We start from the raw sequence: 17,516 nt of genomic DNA, 5'->3' as shown, positions 1-17,516 counted from the left end.
CACCATTTTCTCCTCTCGAAGTTGTTTGCCCTGCGGGGTCGATGATCCTCCATTGGTTCTGTCGAAGGGAGGTCTCTGATCGACTGCAATTCCGAGATCGGTCGCCCAGGGATCCTGGTGATATCGCCCTTTTCCACCCAATTGCCTGCGATCGTTCTCCACGCGTTTCCACCACCTGAAAGGCGCATGGTCTCTTGGTCTCTCTCGGGGATGTAATGGGTTGCTGACGAGGCGGTAGTCCAAAGCGCTCTGGCCATCGGCAAGCTGTGTCTTCGTCCTCTCGAAGCTGCGAGATGCCCTCCCCCAATTTGGACACGAGGACAAGTATGCGGAGAAAGAGCTGTCTGCCAGAGGTTAAAGAGAGCTGTGGCGGCTCGCGGGGTGCGTTACACCTCACCTTCAGCATAACTTGCTATAACCCAAATTCTATCACTGCTTTACACACCGGGACGACCTGACAACTCACAATCTAATCAAGATGCCTCCTGTGAACGGCGCAAATGGCACCGTACGTCTTCTCACCAAAGCACCACGTCCTCCGTTCCTCCTGTGATGGCGGTTTCGCTGCTACATCCAGACTAATGACGATCTAGACCCATTCTTGGACATCTTTGCCTCAGGCAATGTCCAATGCGGTATCCTCTCTCAACAAGTCCTTGGACAAGGATCCCCAATGGCAAGCATTCGTCGATACCAAAGCCATCTTTGAATCTGTGACAATGGGCGTGCAGAGTCTTGGGGGAGAAGAAGCTATTCTCGTTACAGTGTCACCCGGCGCCAAAACCACGACTTCAACCGGGTCTCCTTCCAAAGCCGACTTTGTTCTTCGAGCACAGCCCGAACAGTGGGAGAAATTCTTTGCCGCCGCTCCCGTCGCTCCCTATACCAGCTTTGTTGGTTTACAGGTAGGGGAACAGATGCCCGAAGACAATTCACGTGTGGAAAGTTGACTCGACCAGGGCATGAACATCGTACAAGAGGGAGTCGGTGTTGAAGGCAACCAGGTCAAGTTTGCCCAGTACTGCCACTTGGCCACCCGCCTCCTCGAACTCCTTCGAGAGGGCCAGAACGGGCCCCTGAAGGAAGACGAACAGCCCGAGACCGACGAAGACCATCTGACAGGCAAATACATCTACATCAACGCACCCGTCTGGGGCCGCACCAAGGTCTTCTATGAGACTTCTGGCAACGGGCCCCAGCAGATCGTGTTTCTGCATACCGCAGGAAGTGACAGCCGGCAATATCACGGCGTGATGAACGACGCCCGCATGCGCGAGAAATGCACCATGATTGCCTTCGACTTGCCCGCTCATGGGAGGAGCTTCCCTGGTAGCAACCATATCCCGGGGAATCATACGAACAACGAGGATGCGTATGTTGGAACCATCAGGGAAGTGGTCAAGGCCTTGAAACTCAACAAGCCCATCGTTTGCGGAGCTAGCAGTGAGTTTTGATCCTGTCTGATATTTGCTACCCGGCCTCGTGGCACCGAAAGCGGAAGATGGCGAAACAGGTTCTCACAATCCATCTCGAGCGGCTTCGCTGACTCTTCTTGTGCTCTAGTGGCCGGTCAAGTATGTGTAGCTGTCGCAATACGGGCAGAGGAAGTCGGTGCTGGAGGCACCATTCCCCTTCAGGGCTGCGACTATTTGACCATGGACCGACAGTTTAATGACAAGAGTCCCGTGTGTAATCAAGCCTTGTTCAACCCAGACTGGAGTAAGTTGCATCCCGCGCGAAGACATTGGATTTTGAATTCCACTGACACGCTTGCAGTCTACGGCATGATGGCGCCTCAGAGCCCCAAGGTCAACAAGTTGCTCATCTGGGTATGGCAATCAGACCCTAACCCTAACCCCAACACTGGCCGACTCTTATTATCCTGCTCTCTCTATCCTCAACCTTTGTGCTGATCCTTTTTTTCGCTACCAGCATATGTACTCCGGTCAAGCGTACGGGATCTTCCACGGTGATCTGGACTTCTACTTTGGCGGCTTCGACGCCCGCGACCGCGTCGCGTCCATCGACGTCAAGAAGTGTCCCATTTACTTCCTCACCGGCGAATACGACTGGTCCACGACGCCCGAGATGTCTCACGCGACGGCGAAGAAGATCCACGGCGCCAACTTCAAGGCCATGAAAGGCCTGGGACATTTCCCGGCCACGGAGGATCCCCAGAAATTCGTAAGTCAACGTGAACGTCTGGTCCCGTCGTCTTTCTTCTTCTTCTTCCTCCCCATCCTTTGGCCACTTCTATTTACCCTCCCCTTTCCTTGAAGGAACTGGGTGATAGTCATATTTTCCTACGAGACACTGCTAAAGATACCAACACGGTATATTAGGTCCCATACTTGCTCGACGCGATCGAATGGATCCAGAAGACCCGTCAATCCTGAAACCCCCGCCTCGCCCGGCATTCGGAAATCAGTTGCGAAATGTAATGCAACTATTATCGGAAATGGGAAGTTGGCAAAAAAGTACTTGGACTGTTGCTCGTTCGTCCTCAGCAACGTCGATCGCACATAATCTGCCAGGGGGCGAGCTGTACAAATCCCAGGATGGAAAAGGATGAGTGCGCGACGAAGTTGTGGTTATTGTTTCTCTCTCTCTCTTTCTCGCGGACAACAAAATTGCCAGACGAGACCGCTTCATGTACTTGCACCACAATCTGAAACCGGGGGGGAGGACTAATGATAATGATGTTCTAGTCCCCTTCATTGACTTCAACTGTACCCTGTTCGCAACGTGAAAGTATCAGTATTTCCTCAAGTCTCGGAGCATCGTGGGATCCAGGCATTTCTCGCAAACGCTGGCAGGATGGAAGCGAGGTCCGTGTTACGTGTAGTTGCGAAGGCGAAGGGTACGGAATATTCCTTGTTCCTTTGTGGATAGTCACTCGGCCTCTCCCATCTACAACGGCAAGTTTCATCTGAGCGGGAGGCCAGTTCGGTCGTTAATCGAGCATTTCTCTTCGTCTATCGTGACTTCTAATGATACATACTCAGTACAGTGCACTCGTACGAGTTTGCCCCAGTCTTCTCGGGTGAGGCGTTTTCAATAACACCGTGATTTGATAGTAGCTCTTTCCTCGATATCTGTTCATCGCTTGCGGGGATGCAATTCCCACGACAAGCGGGGGGACTGCGAGATTGACGAAGATCACGCCCGTACAGATTTCGATGCTCTCTCCAAATAGACTCAATAGTCTCGGTAAGATCGAACCACCCTCATCTTTGCAGGCGGCTCTGCAGGACCACCATCTGGGTTCGTGATGGTTCCGGGGAACCCGAGATTGGTGTTCCAGGTATCGGCGGTCGACTTGTCTCTAGTTCCTAGCGCCTCAATTTGAGCCTGGACACTTCGACACAATGTCTTCGCTGCGTCATTGGCCTCGCAGACGTTGGTGAGTTGGTCGCAGATTCGGTTGGTGATGATATCTGGGTAGTACATGATTAGTCCTATATATTGGACGACTCGCAGATACAAGGGGCGTAACGTACTTGGATTCAAGGCCTCCTGTTGACCTTGGGCACAGAGAGGGTCGATAGGCAAGAAAGTGAATTCGGTGGCAGGCCGGCCACCGAGTCCACCTTCGAACTTCATGGTCGGTACACAGAGACCGAAATCGGCACCGCTCACTGTCGAAGTCTCAGTGGCGTTGCCTGTTGTAGCTGCCGCGGCCGTCGTGGTTTCGACAGTGGCAGTGGTTGTAGAGGTTGCGACCTCAGCAGTCGTGGTCATCGCGATTTCAGCAGCCGACGAGGTTGCAACTGTGAAGTATTAGTATTGTGATTGTTCAAATTTTGAAGAGCGAGACTGACCTGATGTGTCGACAGTGCCACAGCCATTGACTGTCACAGTGGCAGCGGCCCCAGAGGTGCTGGAGGCCTCGGTAGCAGCACTCAAGGATGCAGCTGGAGGGGCACTTGTAGCACCGGCAGCAGATTGCCCAGTAAAATTGGTGAATCCATTCTCAGCGAGCAGGTCCGCGACACTCTTGCCAGTGGCATCTAGTGGAGTGACCTTGGTCTTAGCAGACAAAGCATTTGCGATATCTGAGCCAACCACTGCAGGGTCAATCAGAGGCGTGATACCTCGGAGAACATCTGTAGCCGGCAGAGTCGGGTCATCGCAGATGGTAGGGATCGACTGAACGAATGGATTGAAATTCTTCTCTGCAGCAACGATGCCGATAGCAGCAGCAATGGCATCAGCTCCGGTACCGAGCTCGGCGATGATTTGGTCACCACGCTTGAGCTTGTCGCAGGCATTGGTTGCTGCCAGGAGATCGCTTACAGCAGCACCAGCAATGGTTTGAGCCACTCCTGGAGCGCCGCCCTGGACAGCTGCAATGGCCGGGATGGGAATTTGTTCTTGATTAAACCGGGCCTGGGCCACGGTAAGTAGTGTGGCAAGTGCAGTTGTCTTGAAGAGCATTTTTTGAAAGAAGGTGGGATATTGAGACGCAGGTAAAGATCGTGTTGCGAGTTCGAACCGTGTAAAAGAGAGACTAGCTCGCCGAAGAAACGAATGTACCGACCAGCGGCTGATGATGCAGGAACAGTGAAGGATGAGTTGCTTAACTACAATGGAAAGGAGATATCAAATTCGAGAGGACTCGCGTCAATTTATATTGCCCTTACCTTGAAGCTATCTTGCTAGAAGGTCGTCTCAGGCTGTACCGAGGCCAGATCAACTGCATCTAGGAGGGAAATTCAACTTGAGATCCAGCGAGCATTCTGAAGGCGAGCACGTCGAGGATGACTTGACACAGTTCCGCCAAGTTGGGACGGAGCGTAGGACGGCGAGCTTGGCGTTGCACGAGGTGCGAAAGGCTGGCAGGTGGCGTCATTTGTTTTTCGATTGAGTTGCTTCGTTGCTTCAGAAATAAACCCCAAGGCTGAGGGTATTATTGGTAAATTGGACGCGGATCACCGAGCAAGGTGTTTGTTAGTCGTGCCGTCAAGTTGAAGCAAAGGTTGTGTGGACTTCGGTTTCAACCGGCGAGGCTGACCCTGGCTCAGGGGCTGAGACACATTGGTCCCTCCGCGGCGGTATCGAAACCGAAGCGATATCCACGTGGATGGAGACAAGATCCAGCAATTGCAGGCTCGGTTAAATCCATCGATGTCATGATCAAGGAGTAAATCTCTGAGCCTCTTGGGGTCACTCCTGGTTTCCGAGGCGAAGGTTAGCGCAGTGTTCAGGATCGGAAAGGTGCTGGTAGGAACCCCCTAGACTTGGCGGATAGAGACGACCTCGAGCCCACCATTTCGAAGGAACTCAGATGCTACTGCACAACACTAACACATGGAGAGCTTTGGGGAAAACCGTCCTCGCGGAACATGGGCCGGCAAAGAGCGCCCCGATGGCCTGAGCCTGGAAAATAGTTGGGGATAATGGGCGTCGTCAAAATATAATCGAAAGGTCAGCTGGCACCGGCATCACGAGTCCTTTGAGGGACATTAGCAATATCAGGGCACCATAGAGGGGCGCTAAGTGAAGCTCTGGTGAGGTTGACAAAGTTGAGGTAGAGGTGGGAGTGAGGTAGCAGGAGGAGCAGACGCTGCGGCGCAAGAGATGCGCACGTGATCTTCGCCAAGCGTTACGTCATGCTTGTTCACGGTCTGGACTCTTTGTGCCAGACTTTGTCATGCGAGTTGGCGCGTCGCATTCAAAAGTCAAACGACCCATTGATTTAACGACACATGGGTCAGTCCAATCCAGTAGATGGCGCATTTTGAACATCTCTATTCTCTCGCTGATCGCAAGACTATCTTCCTCTGCCAATCGCATCAAGTCGTTTCGCTGCAACCATGACAGATTGGAGCAAGTTGAAGGTTGCCGACCTCAAGGAGGAGTGCAAGTCGCGTGACATCCCTCTGACAGGCCTCAAATTAAAACAACATTACATCGATAAACTCGAAGAGTACGAAGCGCAGAACGGCGATCATTCCAATGAAAACGAAAATGAAGATGAAGATGGAAATGGAAATGGAAATGACACACAAGAAGCCGAGGAACAACCTGTGCCGCAGGTAAATGGAGACAGTGGAGGGGGTCTTCGTGCTGACTTGGACACGAATGGCACGGAAAAGGATGAGGTGCCCAAGGATGCTAGCAGAGAAGAACGCTCTGCGTCTGGAGAGGACGAAGATGAAGCAGCCATGCCTTCAGCAACCCAGGAAGAGGACAGTCAGGCTGAAGCCTTGACGAAGACCGAGGAACAGCCTATCGCAGAACCAGCCCCCCAACCTGATGAGACAGGGACAAAGGATGAGCCAGAGACTATCGCCAGCAAGCCCAAAGAGAACGACGAAACGATTGAGGCTCCTGGACAAAGTGATGCTACAGTCACCGGCGCAGGAGAACCAACCAAGGATGAAACAACCACCGTTGATCAAAGCATCGAAAGCCAAAAGACTGCTGTGCTCTCCACGCCACCATCGACAGAAAATCTATCCGATTCCAACACACCACTCTCCTCACAAATAATTTCCAGTGATCTTGCTGAAGACCAGAGGAAGCGGAGGAAAAGAAGTGCCACACCGGTTCCCTCGATGGAGGATGTAGCCCGGAAGAGAGCGAGGTTGACAGAAGATGCAGAGGCCGCGAAGGCTGGAGAAGCTCCAGGTCAAACAGAATCAGAAGCAGAGGAGGCGAAAAATACTCCCAGAGAACCTATGAAGGAAGAGCCTGCTGAAGTTTCCGTCACGACGTCTGGGGATGGAGTCATCATCACAAAGTCCCTTTCTAACCTTGACGAGACCGCTCCAGGAGAACCCAAAGCAAATAATCAAAGATTGTCTACGTCTCCGCCCAGATCAACGGCTTCATCCGAAGATCGAGACATTGCACCCGCCATCCACCCAGCTACATCATCCATCTACATCCGCAACTTCAAGCGACCCCTACATATCCCTTCGCTTCGCGCTCACATTACTTCGATAGCCAAATCGCGCTCCTCCGACAACGCTGATCCCATCACCCTTTTCTATCTCGACAGTATTCGAACCCATGCCTTTGTCTCATTCGGCTCGATCGCGGCCGCGTCGCGAGTCCGCTCTGCAATGCATGGGTCACTCTTTCCCGACGAACCTCTCCGAGAACCGCTCTTTGTCGACTACGTTCCCCCCAACAAGGTACAAACATGGATTGATCAAGAGACCGGTAGCGGGTTCGGTCGAGGAGGCAGTGGACGTCGCTTCGAAGTAGCGTACGAAGAAGGTGAAGGCGGCATCGAGGCAATCTTCCAGGAAGTCGACACCAGCAAACCTCGCCAGCCGCCCTTCGAACCCAGTCGTGCACCCCGGGCACCCTTCGACAGGCAGCAATCAGAATCTCTCTCCGCGGGTGTCCATCCAGACCGCGAGGCTTTCACCGCTCGTGACAATCAAAACCGCGACCGCCAACGAAGACCTCCAGCTGGCCCCCAAAATACATCGTCAAGCAACGGCACTGGCTTCAAAGCGCTCGACGAACTCTTCGACTCCACCTCCACCAAGCCGAAATTGTACTACAAACCGGTGCCTTCGTCGGTGGCGAATGAGCGGTTGGACATGTTCCGCGGTCTGCGCGCGGGATGGGAGGAGATGGGACGTAGTGGCGACGAAGGCATGAAGCGGTACTCGTTCGAGCGGGATCAGGACCGAGAGGAGTGGGTCGACAAAGGGCCAGAGTTTGGGTTTGGGCGGAAGGGCCAGGCTCGGTTGGTTGGCGTGGGAGGTGGACGAGGCAGGGGAGGAGGAGCAGGAGGAGGATATCGAGGCAGAGCGATGGATTCGTGGAGGGGCGGCGGAAGGTGACAGGCGTCCGCAGAACGAAGTGTCCCGTTCCGCTCCCACAGCCGCGACACGGAGGTCTACGGTTGATTGAGACCGATGCAAAGTTGATGGAATCTCGCTGTAAGATATCAAGAGGACAGAAAACTGGCAACATGTTGTCAATGTCGGAAATGAAGGAAATGTGTCTTGAGACGAGAAATAGGACACGACAGATAGCCGTCGGAGGCAAAAATGTATACCCCCAGCCATGATGATAGTGCCTCAAGAGACATATCTTGTGTTTGATACCTCCACATTCTACTTTGCGGCTGTCTCCTCCCAGATGCGTCGACACTCGAGTGGGAAAAAGCAGGCTCTCCGGGCCGTGCTGTCTATTTCAGTTGTTAGGACCAATGCGCCAGTCCACTCGCTTCCACGGCGTCAACTCTTGCCGCAGGCCCTTCAGAATGAAGAGCGGCTTTCTTTCCAAATGGGTAGTGCTCCCTTTCTGCTCGGGCTTTCCAGACTTAATATCAGTCCCCCCACTGGGTCTCCAGGCAAAGTGTTGCTGGCTGCTACAGTAATTGTCTTCCAAACCGCTCGCCTGGCTTGCCCGCGCGCATCATGGCATCGTCGTCCTACCAATCATCGCCCCAGCCGTCCTCTTTGCTCTTCCGCGACGGATTCGCCGCCGTGGACGACCCTGAGGTTGTCTTCCTCATTGCACTCGTCCCGATACTGCTGTTCCCTCCGCCCTGGCCGAAACTGTCCCAGAAGTCCTTCCTCTCCGGCTCTGCCCGCTTAGAAGCCGCCGCGGAAGCGGCCTTTTCGTCCTGGCCTTCGACGAATTTGTTGAATGATTCGGCGGCGCCGCGTGCGCCGGACTGGATGCCCTGTCCCGCCGCCGCGGCGGCCTTTTGGGCTTGGGCCGCGAAGTCTGAGGATGCGATCTAGATCATGACCCGTTAGCATGCTGTGTCCTTCTCATCTAGTTGAAGGACCAGTGGAAGTTTTTTGTTTTGGGGGGGGGGGGGGGGTTGGGACTGTAAACCGACATTTCGAGCAGTAGGTTGAATGTATGAATCATTCACCAGCTTGGCCTGCTTGCTGACCATCCCTCCAAACCAGCCAAAGCTCTTCGTTATAGCTGCCACGGGATCCTTGGAGAAATCATCTGCAGAGGGGATCGCCCCTGCACCCTGCTGCTGCGAGGGCTCCGGGGGCGCGCTGCCGAAGCCACCGAACTTCCCGCCCTGGCTTGGTGGTAAATTGTCTGGTCTGGTGGCATTCGCCTCGCCCATTCGCGCAAAGTAGGCTTCATTCTGGGCTTTTTGATCGGCTGTTATGCGTCCCCCCTTCGAGGGTGCCGGGGACGCAGTCCGACTGCCTGGCCGGCTGTTGCTTGACACCGCGGCGTTGTTGTTCCTTGCTCCTCCAGCCGGTGTAACTGAGCGGCTGGCCTGTTTCTGCAGGATTGCCTGCCTTTCTTTTTGGAAGGCAGCTTTGTCAAACTCTCTTTCTTCTACTTGGCATGAGAGCCTTTCCTTCCATTCCTCGCCAACCTCGCAGTCATACCGTTCCTTTATCGTGGCCTCCTCAAACGGTAGTGAGGGGCTATTCTTATTGTAGAAGTCTTGCCAGGCTTTGTTCCCGCCGTATTGCATCCGGAGGATCTCGGCCTGTTTAAATGCGTCCATGGAGATGGACCGCACAAAGGAGACATGGACTCCGAGTCCACGGTGCACGCCGGCGCATTGGAGGCAGATGAAGGTGGAAAACTTGGGGGACGCCTGTGTAAATGGTTAGCACAGAGGAGAACTACCCTGAAAAACGGCCACTTTTGGCCAGGGAGGACTTCAAAATCTCACCCATTGCGGTGAAGGGGCGCCGCAGTCACAACATTTGTCGTTGCCCGCGCCCTCCTTTTTGCCCAACGCAGCAAGCTGTAAGATGGAATCAGGAACTCAAGTCCAAGACGAGATAGATCAAGGAAAGCGAACCTTGCTTCGGGTCTCCGGGTCGACCTCCCACATCGCCTTGGCCGCCATCTTGTTCGGAGTGTCGTGTTTGAATGTCGGGCGCGGGGTGGGAAGTTGTTCGTGTGCTCACTTTCTCAGGTCTCCTCAGGTCAGCTTGGTCGGAAACACATGCTCGAGAATAGTCTCCTCTAGAATTAACACATGGATAAGTATAAGTATACGTTGACGCGTAGGTCCTCAGATGTTTCCGTATGTGAACCGAATGTACGGAGTATTAGTTCGAGTTGAGCGTTGTTGGTACAGTCGCGGAGTGGTTGGCCAGTCAAAACTCCATTTGGCGCTGAACCCTCGAGCGTCCGCACTGGCTGCTGACATCTGACAGTCTAGTAGATACATTACAGTACATTCTATTATATCAATCACAATCCGCCCTGCAGCTCTGCTATAAGTGCTTTTTCGCGAGGACCCGTGATTTTCTCAAATCGATCAACGCTCATCACAAACGTTCCTCTTCCTCCAGTCATGCTCCGGAGATGTTTGAGGTACCCAACCATCTCTTTCAGGGGCACCTTGGCCTTGACAGTCCTCTGGAAATTGACCTTTTGGTGGTCCTCTCCAGCCAACGATGAACCAGATTCGAACGGATCCTTCGGTGCATAGATCTTGCGCACATCAATCCTTCTGGAATCCAAGCCTGTTTGCGATTGTTCTTCTTCATGGTCGCCAAGCGAGACAATATGCCCTCCCCTGCCTGAGGAGATGTCCTGGATGACAGTGCCTAGGCTTGCTTCATCCATATTGATGTCGACGTTCATCACAGGTTCCATCAGAGAGCACGGACTACTCTTGATGGCATCTTTGAATGCTCCGATTGTAGCTAGGCGAGCAGCAGCAGTCAGAGATCCGTAGGTCGTTTCCGTGCCAAAGATGTGCTCATCTGGACGAAGAGTCAAGGTGACTTTTGTGTTGCGCATTGGGTATCCCCACGAGGGACCACGGCTCAAAGCCGCCAGAGCGCCGTTGAGGTATGCATTTCGGATTTCTGGAAGCAGGAGGTGTGGCGGCAAGCCCCCTGTATCACTCTCAAGCGATCTTCCTCGTTGGTCTAGAGTTGGCGTCTCGATGATGACGAGGTTTCCGTCCTCTTCATGAACGAAGCTGTCTTCAAAGTCACTGACAAGATCATCAGGCTCGCCTTCTAGAGGTTCCACGAGGGCAGTACACCCTGCTTTGCCTTTGGAGGCTGCGCGTTCTCCCTCCAATACTTTTGTGATTGTGCTTGAAGCTTGCGGTAGAGTTTCACGATAACCAATTGCAATCTTGCCCATGCGGGCTTTGGCCTTCAAATCGTTGACAAGCCTGTCTTGGGCGATCTCAAGATGTAACTCGCCCATACCACTGATTTGTGTCTGGCCTGTATCTTCATCCTGCGAAACCTGGAGGCTGGGATCTTCTCGCAACAGCAGCGCCAGCTTTTCGTGCATATCCTTCTCTTCCCGCAGGCTATTCGGTTCAATGGCTGCGAAAAAGACAGGCGGCGGCACCTTGATTGGCCGCAGTTGTAGCTTCTGCAATGGATCCGGGGGAGTGGCCTTGTTTCCCGCATAGGAGATGAGTGTGTCACCGGTACGAGCGAACTTCGAGCCTGCAATTACACCTATCTCACCAGCTTGTAGTGACTGGACAGGTACTGATTCCGAAGCATACATCCGCAGCAGTGTTGTTGCCCTCTCCGAATTTTGAAGGTTCGTGTTGAAAAGGAGAGCATTGCGTTCTATCGTTCCGGAATAGACTCGAATGTAGACCAGCATACCTTTGCGGGGATCATTGACCACTTTGAAAGCTAATGCGCAGCCTTGCAAAGCCTTGCCGACCGCCGCCGGTACTAAGTCAGAACCTTTCTTCTTGGACTTTGAAACATGTTTTTCAAGTGACAGATCTCCTCTTATCAGTTGCGAAAGCCCCCCAGAAACCAGCCCAAGACCAACCTCGGGATCCGGACGCTCTTCCGGGGATGGTAGGAGGTTGTTGACGGCGTCCAGGAGAGGCTGTACTCCGATATTGCGGAAGCTGGCGCCAGCAAAAACTGGGATAACCATGGTATTCGGTGCGAGAAGACACCTTCGCAGACTGTACCATATCTGAGCTGGGGTCAATTGAAGATGATCTTCTTCAGCCTCGAAAAAGGCTTCGACCAGTTGATCGTCATGTTCACTTAGTAGTTCAACCAGAGCCGTCCTAGCTCTTCGTAATTCTCGCGAAAACTCCGGATGCTCTTGCTCCAACCGTGAGAGGGGATAGCGTTCTATCGCTTTACCATCTCCTCCACACTCGTACAGCAATCCTTCCAAGTTGATAACATCGCCAACCCCAGTGAAACGGCCTTTTCCGCCCTCGAACCAGGGAATTTGACAGACTGCTGGCCAACCGCCCAAGCGGGAGCCAATTTCGCGGACTGTTCTCCCGAAAGCTGCGCCATCCCGATCCAACTTGTTGATATATGCTATCCGTGGGATGTTCCACTCGCCGGCTTGGGCCCATACTTGTTCAGTCTGGGCTTCGACACCGGCGACGCCGTCCAGAATACAAACGGCGCCATCCAAGATGCGCAGAGACCGGCGGACTTCGAAAGTGAAGTCAGCATGTCCCGGCGTATCGATCAGATTAATGGTATGCGAGAAACGTGCGCGAGGCTGAGCTTCAATATCGTCGGTAGTAGCTGGAGATGGTACAGCATGAGGAGGGGGCCATTCAAAGGTGATGGCCGCAGACTGGATGGTGATCCCGCGAGCCCGCTCAGCAGGAAGGAAGTCAGTGACAGTAGACCCTTCGTCAACATCACCTATCCGACGAGTATGACCGCTATAATAAAGCATGCGTTCTGTCGTAGTCGTTTTGCCCGCATCGATATGGGCGATGATGCCAATATTTCTGGTCCTTGAGGGCTGCGGGCTCTGCAGTGTTGAAGTTGCAGGTGCTGTGCGCGGACATGATGACCGTAGATTTCTTGATTGAATCCGAAGAAATGAAGTAGAGCGAGACCGACATAAATCAGTTAGAGCGGAGTGTCGTATAAACTGCACATGTTGGACTTTCATCCCCTAACAGAAACGGAAGTATCTAAGCTAACTGCACCAACGTGAACGTGCGCCAGGAACTTCAAAGGTCACGAGAGTTGAAAAGAAGATGAAAGCAGAATCGGAATGAATGACTGAGCTGGAAGCTTTCGAACTTCTCGATGATGAGGATCGAAAAAATATAGAAATTCTGTTGCACATAAAGCAGCCGCATCTACTAACCATCTTGGGCTGCGTGGGCAGGCGCCTTTTTCCCGCTGCACCTCTTGCTCCGACTTGCCGGCTGTGGACATTGAAGAACAGTGATAGACCAACAAGCCTGCTGAACCGAGCAGTCTCATCTTGATATCGGTCCATAAACCCTACAGGATCACGCGCGAACACTCAGGCAACTTCAGAAGCTGGTTTTCAGAACCCTCAGTCTTCCTGGCGTATCTGTGCCGAATGCCCGCTTAATTGACCACACCACAACGTGAGCAGTTCTCCGCTGCCACCCCTCGCAGCTATGGACTACTCTGCTGCTGCTAGCGAGGCAGATGCTCTTCACGGTGCCTCTCCTTGGGGTTCCTCTTCTCCACGTGCCTCCAGAGGCTTTGCCCAAGCCACGCCAGGATCTCCAGAGTCGCCGCAGCCAATTCGAGGGCATTCCTACAATCAATCCCAAGACAGCATTCCTGATAGCCCGTACCTACCTCCACCTAATCAATCCAATGTGGCCGCTTCTAGAGAGGCTGGGATCTCGGGAGATCCAGTCGCTGCCGCACAGAATCAACACCCAGAAGAGGCTTCGGCGCAACCACAGGCTGCAGCAGCACATTCTCAGGATGTCCAAGCCTCGTCAGCTGCGCAACAATATGCTGGGCAGCCGCAACAACGACCAGGTGCTGCGAGATACCATAATGCAAGGCAGAACAGGCCGGTGCCACAATATAAGCTGCAAGCCAAGGTAACTGCGCTGGAGCGGACGGGACGCAAAGATCCCGTTATCAGGTTTGATGTTTATGTATGTTGCGGTTGTCCATGACAAGCAATCAAGCTAACAACCTTGAAAGACTAATCTCCCCAAATTCCGGACTACCCAATTCCGAGATGTCCGTCGAACGCATTCTGAATTCGTCAAACTTGCCGACCATCTCATATCTTCGAACCCAGAGGCACTTGTCCCTGCTGTGCCTCCAGCTCAAACTTCTGCCGGGGTAGGCACAGACGAGGACGAAGCCCGGGTCAAGGCGGCAATACAAAGATGGTTGAATTCTGTATGTGGCAACGATGTGCTCATGCGTGATGAGGAGATGGTATTTTTTGTGGAGAGTGATTTCGGGTATTCTCCCGTGGTGAGAATGAAGCAGCCAGCGACTGGTGTAAGGCGGAAAGTCTTGAAACAGTTTGCGCCACCGCCTGATGATACGCCTGAGCTGCACGAGGCACGGCCTATTGTCAAGGCCTTCTATCTGAGCTCCCTGGACACGAGCCAACGACTCGAAAAGGTTGTTAAGGCCAGACGAGGTGAGCCATGACTAGATCTCTCTTGCATCTACTCTCGCTGATGATTTACAGCACTTGGCCTTGCAGAATCCTCCCTTGGAGAAAAGCTGGGTCAAATGAGTGTCCAGGAAACCCACCCTGGTCTAGCAACCGCATACCGCAAACTCGGGCGTATAATCCAAACGTGTGGTGATTACCACGCCGCGCAAGGAACCGCTGAAGCTACGACACTAGGTGATGCGCTCACGTATCACTCCTCCGATGCTTTCATCGTCAAAGAAACTTTGACAAATCGACACATCCTGCTCCGTGAGCTGCTCCAGACAGAGGCATCCCGTCGGAGCAAGGAAAACGCGGTTCAACGCCTTAAGAGCTCGTCCAGCGTGCGCAGAGATAAAGTCGATGAAGCTATCTCTGCACTTGACGAGGCAATCTCCCAAGAAAACTACCTCCGCTCAAAAACCCAACGCGTGACAGCAAACTTACTCCTCGAGAAAAGACGATGGTTCAATCGAACGTCCAGTGAGTTCATGCTCTCTCTTCGTGAGTATGTCTTGCGTCAAATTGAAGCAGAGCGCCGCACGCTCGCAACCCTCGAAAGTGTGAGACCAGATATCCGGGCAATTGATGCCTCTGGCGGTCTGAGCAGATTGGGGCGGGAGAATCATCCCACCGTAAGGCGGATTAGCATGGCCAGCAGCCAGGGCGCCAAGGGTGACGCTTGGTCCGGTGTCCCGCGGAGCAGGGATGCTCTTTCTAGAAGCATGTCTGGAAGCTTTGGACCGGGTGCACTGGGTGTTCCCCTCCCAGAAGAGAGTGAGAACGGGACGAATGGCGCAGGGTTGGCGCAAGGAGGCCGACCAAGAAGCGCGACCGGTGCCAGTCTGGACAGGGTCAAGGAAGACGAAGATGAGGATCGCGTTGATGCTAGAAACGCAGCCAGTCGGTTGGCACAGAGCACGTTCTGATCCAACAATCGCTTAGAAAGGGATCTACGCGCCGTTCACGGCGAATGAACATCGCCCAAATCGTCGTCTCCGGCGATGCAGCTCAAATCAAGACCATGAGGTGCAGCACGGACGGGAGTGGGCGGCAAAGGAGAATTTTTCGAAACGAATTCAGAAATCGGGAAAATGAGAGAGGTGGCACAACAAGAACAGGCGGGAGAGCGAGAAGAGGCTTATCTATCTATCCAAGCTCATTGCTACTGTATAGGACCCCCTATTCAGCAGTGTGCAGCATGTGAATATCGTCCCATTCGGCATAGGACTGGACCTTTAGCGAGTATTTGGACTCCGAGCGAAGAAACGCTCACGTCCAGCTCATTTTGAAGCCCAATTCATCAAGCCATTTCAATTGTGTTGCCCCATCGTCTCTGGACTTTGATCCCAATATCTGTCTCATCCTCCTCCCGCAAGCCCGTCCCCGCGCTCCGTAGCATCTCAACCCGGGGGACATTTTGACACAATCGACCCTTTTGCTGGGTTGAATATCGCTGACGTTTGTGATAAAACTCGGACACATTAAAGATTAAGGCGGGGTGCCTGATAAGGCCGATTTTCGTATTGTACTGCACATGTTGTTGATCCAGGTGTCTCGATGCTTCTCACATACCATGTCGCCTCAGGACATATTGTTATTTCCGACGTATCCAGGTCTTTTGATGTAGAGGTCATGGAGCCTTCAACAGCGCCGTGCCACATGTAGTCGATTTCGGAAGGCATCTATTAGAGGAAATGATCCCTCTGAAGACTGGTGTTCGGGCAACGCAAGTCATTTCGTATCGCAATATCTTGGCTGAAATTGGCGGTTTAGAAGGTCGGTCCTAAGCCGCTCAGCAGGTTCTTGAGTCTCTCTCCCTCAACGTTACTTGAGACAAGAGTATCATCGAGTTGCGTATCTGCCTTTATGTTTGCACCCTCGACACCATTTCCATTGAGGGATCCATGAGTTGGCACACTGGAGTCAAAGGTTGAATCAGAAGAAACTTTAATGCTTGTCCGCGCCGTGCCACAGGCGAGATGAGCGGGTATGCTGCCCACAGCACCGACAGCGCCAAGGGCTGCGAAACTGAAGCTGCGTGGTTGCATGGCAGGACTGTCAACAGGAGTACCGTTTGGACTGGTGCTATTTCCTCGGCTCCCAGTCCCAATTGCACCCCAGGGATTGTTGCTTGGAAAGGTGGTTGCACTTGGAGATCTCATTGATCCAATGTGACCATGCGCCTGAACATAGGGATTGGCCCCTGTAGGGAATTGCAACTTCTTGATCGTAGCATGCAATATGTCCCGCTCTGTGAGTAGTGCATTGCGCTCCTGGCCCATATTTTCGATTTGCGTATTCAACTGGGATTTTTCTGATTGGAGAGTCTCAATTGTGTCGATCAGAGCACGCTTCTCTCGTTGCGTTTGCTGGACGAGGCTGCGGAGGAACTCATTGTCGGTTTGGAGGTGGCTGGCATAACCAAGGTCCGTGCTCATACGAGGAGAAGGGCTGCTGGCGCGGCTGTGATTAACGAGCGGTGTAACAGGCCTGGAGACTGCATTGCTGCCACTGCCGATACTCTCACATTGAGTGTTGTTAACATTGGCACCAGCTAGAGACGACACCGAAGCAGTAGAGCGATTTGTAATAGCCAGCTTATTCAATGCGCGCTCTAGAGATCTCCCTGCTTTGGCCGGTTCCCCTGGAACCACCTGGCGAGGTGCAGCTGTGTAATGGCCCGTGTCGTGGTGTGCGTATACTGATTCAATATTAGCATCAAAACGCTGCGTTGGCAAGCTCCCTAACGCCTTTCAACCTGGTGGGATTAACGTACAACAATCTTCTTCCGAGTATTTGCATTCTCCTTTCTCCCACCACCAGAAGCAAGTGAGATGTTTTACGGAGCGACGGTTGTGGCTGTCTCGGCTGTCTCCTGGTGAGGGCAAGGATGAACTCGCTCGCGAGCTAGGTCGGGTGCGGGATTGCATTGAGCGTCGAGTCGGACCTTCTCCTTCGGTTTCTAAGTCTTGTTGAATTCGTATGACGATAGGGACAGATGATGAACGGGATTCTCCTCGTAGGCGAACACCCTGCTCACTGGGACGAGAGCGACGAGAAGGCGTCTCCTGCATGCTTGCGTTTCCTGGAGAATTAGGCGCTGATTTTGAAGGGTCTGGATAAGCTGGGAACGATTGCTGCAGGGGACTGTGGACGAGGGGGCTGCTGCT

The 17,516-nt window shown here is 53.2% G+C and overlaps 7 protein-coding genes across 7 annotated transcripts; 3 read left to right on the top strand and 4 right to left on the bottom strand.

Moving 5' to 3' along the window:
* Positions 1-478: 478 nt before the first annotated feature.
* Positions 479-2,685, top strand: PV07_07398 (uncharacterized protein; the record flags this gene model as incomplete). The annotated part of the gene is made up of 7 exons (XM_016394472.1): positions 479-508; positions 594-905; positions 960-1,443; positions 1,564-1,719; positions 1,777-1,829; positions 1,933-2,184; positions 2,343-2,685. 7 exons carry the CDS (start codon positions 479-481, stop codon positions 2,394-2,396), a joined length of 1,341 nt encoding a protein of 446 aa, XP_016247891.1. The 3' UTR covers positions 2,397-2,685.
* A 420-nt stretch (positions 2,686-3,105) lies between these two features.
* On the bottom strand, positions 3,106-4,437 carry PV07_07397 (uncharacterized protein; the record flags this gene model as incomplete). Its single annotated transcript, XM_016394471.1, has 3 exons — positions 3,106-3,437; positions 3,501-3,770; positions 3,822-4,437. 3 exons carry the CDS (start codon positions 4,435-4,437, stop codon positions 3,199-3,201), a joined length of 1,125 nt encoding a protein of 374 aa, XP_016247890.1. The 3' UTR covers positions 3,106-3,198.
* Positions 4,438-5,669: 1,232 nt separating this feature from the next.
* On the top strand, positions 5,670-8,072 carry PV07_07396 (uncharacterized protein). The gene has a single exon (XM_016394470.1). The coding sequence runs from the start codon at positions 5,817-5,819 to the stop codon at positions 7,803-7,805; it is 1,989 nt and encodes a 662-aa protein (XP_016247889.1). The 5' UTR covers positions 5,670-5,816; the 3' UTR covers positions 7,806-8,072.
* A 329-nt stretch (positions 8,073-8,401) lies between these two features.
* Positions 8,402-9,811, bottom strand: PV07_07395 (uncharacterized protein; the record flags this gene model as incomplete). Its single annotated transcript, XM_016394469.1, has 4 exons — positions 8,402-8,713; positions 8,819-9,553; positions 9,632-9,706; positions 9,764-9,811. The coding sequence occupies 4 exons, from the start codon at positions 9,809-9,811 to the stop codon at positions 8,402-8,404; spliced, it is 1,170 nt and encodes a 389-aa protein (XP_016247888.1).
* Positions 9,812-10,161: 350 nt separating this feature from the next.
* PV07_07394 (translation elongation factor G) lies at positions 10,162-12,840 on the bottom strand (the record flags this gene model as incomplete). The annotated part of the gene is made up of 1 exon (XM_016394468.1): positions 10,162-12,840. The coding sequence occupies one exon, from the start codon at positions 12,838-12,840 to the stop codon at positions 10,162-10,164; it is 2,679 nt and encodes an 892-aa protein (XP_016247887.1).
* Positions 12,841-13,113: 273 nt separating this feature from the next.
* Positions 13,114-15,671, top strand: PV07_07393 (uncharacterized protein). Its single transcript, XM_016394467.1, has 3 exons — positions 13,114-13,822; positions 13,872-14,325; positions 14,377-15,671. The coding sequence occupies exons 1-3, from the start codon at positions 13,325-13,327 to the stop codon at positions 15,270-15,272; spliced, it is 1,848 nt and encodes a 615-aa protein (XP_016247886.1). The 5' UTR covers positions 13,114-13,324; the 3' UTR covers positions 15,273-15,671.
* A 120-nt stretch (positions 15,672-15,791) lies between these two features.
* On the bottom strand, positions 15,792-16,784 carry PV07_07392 (uncharacterized protein; the record flags this gene model as incomplete). Its single annotated transcript, XM_016394466.1, has 1 exon — positions 15,792-16,784. One exon carries the CDS (start codon positions 16,782-16,784, stop codon positions 16,116-16,118), a length of 669 nt encoding a protein of 222 aa, XP_016247885.1. The 3' UTR covers positions 15,792-16,115.
* Between the last annotated feature and the right edge of the window lie 732 nt (positions 16,785-17,516).

Source organism: Cladophialophora immunda (genome assembly GCF_000835495.1).
Source record: "Cladophialophora immunda strain CBS 83496 unplaced genomic scaffold supercont1.4, whole genome shotgun sequence".
Lineage (NCBI taxonomy): Eukaryota > Fungi > Ascomycota > Eurotiomycetes > Chaetothyriales > Herpotrichiellaceae > Cladophialophora > Cladophialophora immunda.
The sequence above is the reverse complement of the archived record's forward strand: the minus strand, read 5'-3'. Positions and strand labels throughout refer to the sequence as shown.

What these genes read in the sequence shown, in the direction of transcription:
- PV07_07393 (XM_016394467.1), top strand. Translation starts at nt 13,325, where the DNA reads ATGGACTACTCTGCTGCTGCTAGCGAGGCAGATGCTCTTCACGGTGCC. An exon ending in TTATCAGGTTTGATGTTTAT is followed by an intron (nt 13,823 to 13,871) that starts GTATGTTGCGGT and finishes CAACCTTGAAAG; the next exon opens with ACTAATCTCCCCAAATTCCG. An exon ending in GGTTGTTAAGGCCAGACGAG is followed by an intron (nt 14,326 to 14,376) that starts GTGAGCCATGAC and finishes GATGATTTACAG; the next exon opens with CACTTGGCCTTGCAGAATCC.
- PV07_07396 (XM_016394470.1), top strand. Translation starts at nt 5,817, where the DNA reads ATGACAGATTGGAGCAAGTTGAAGGTTGCCGACCTCAAGGAGGAGTGC.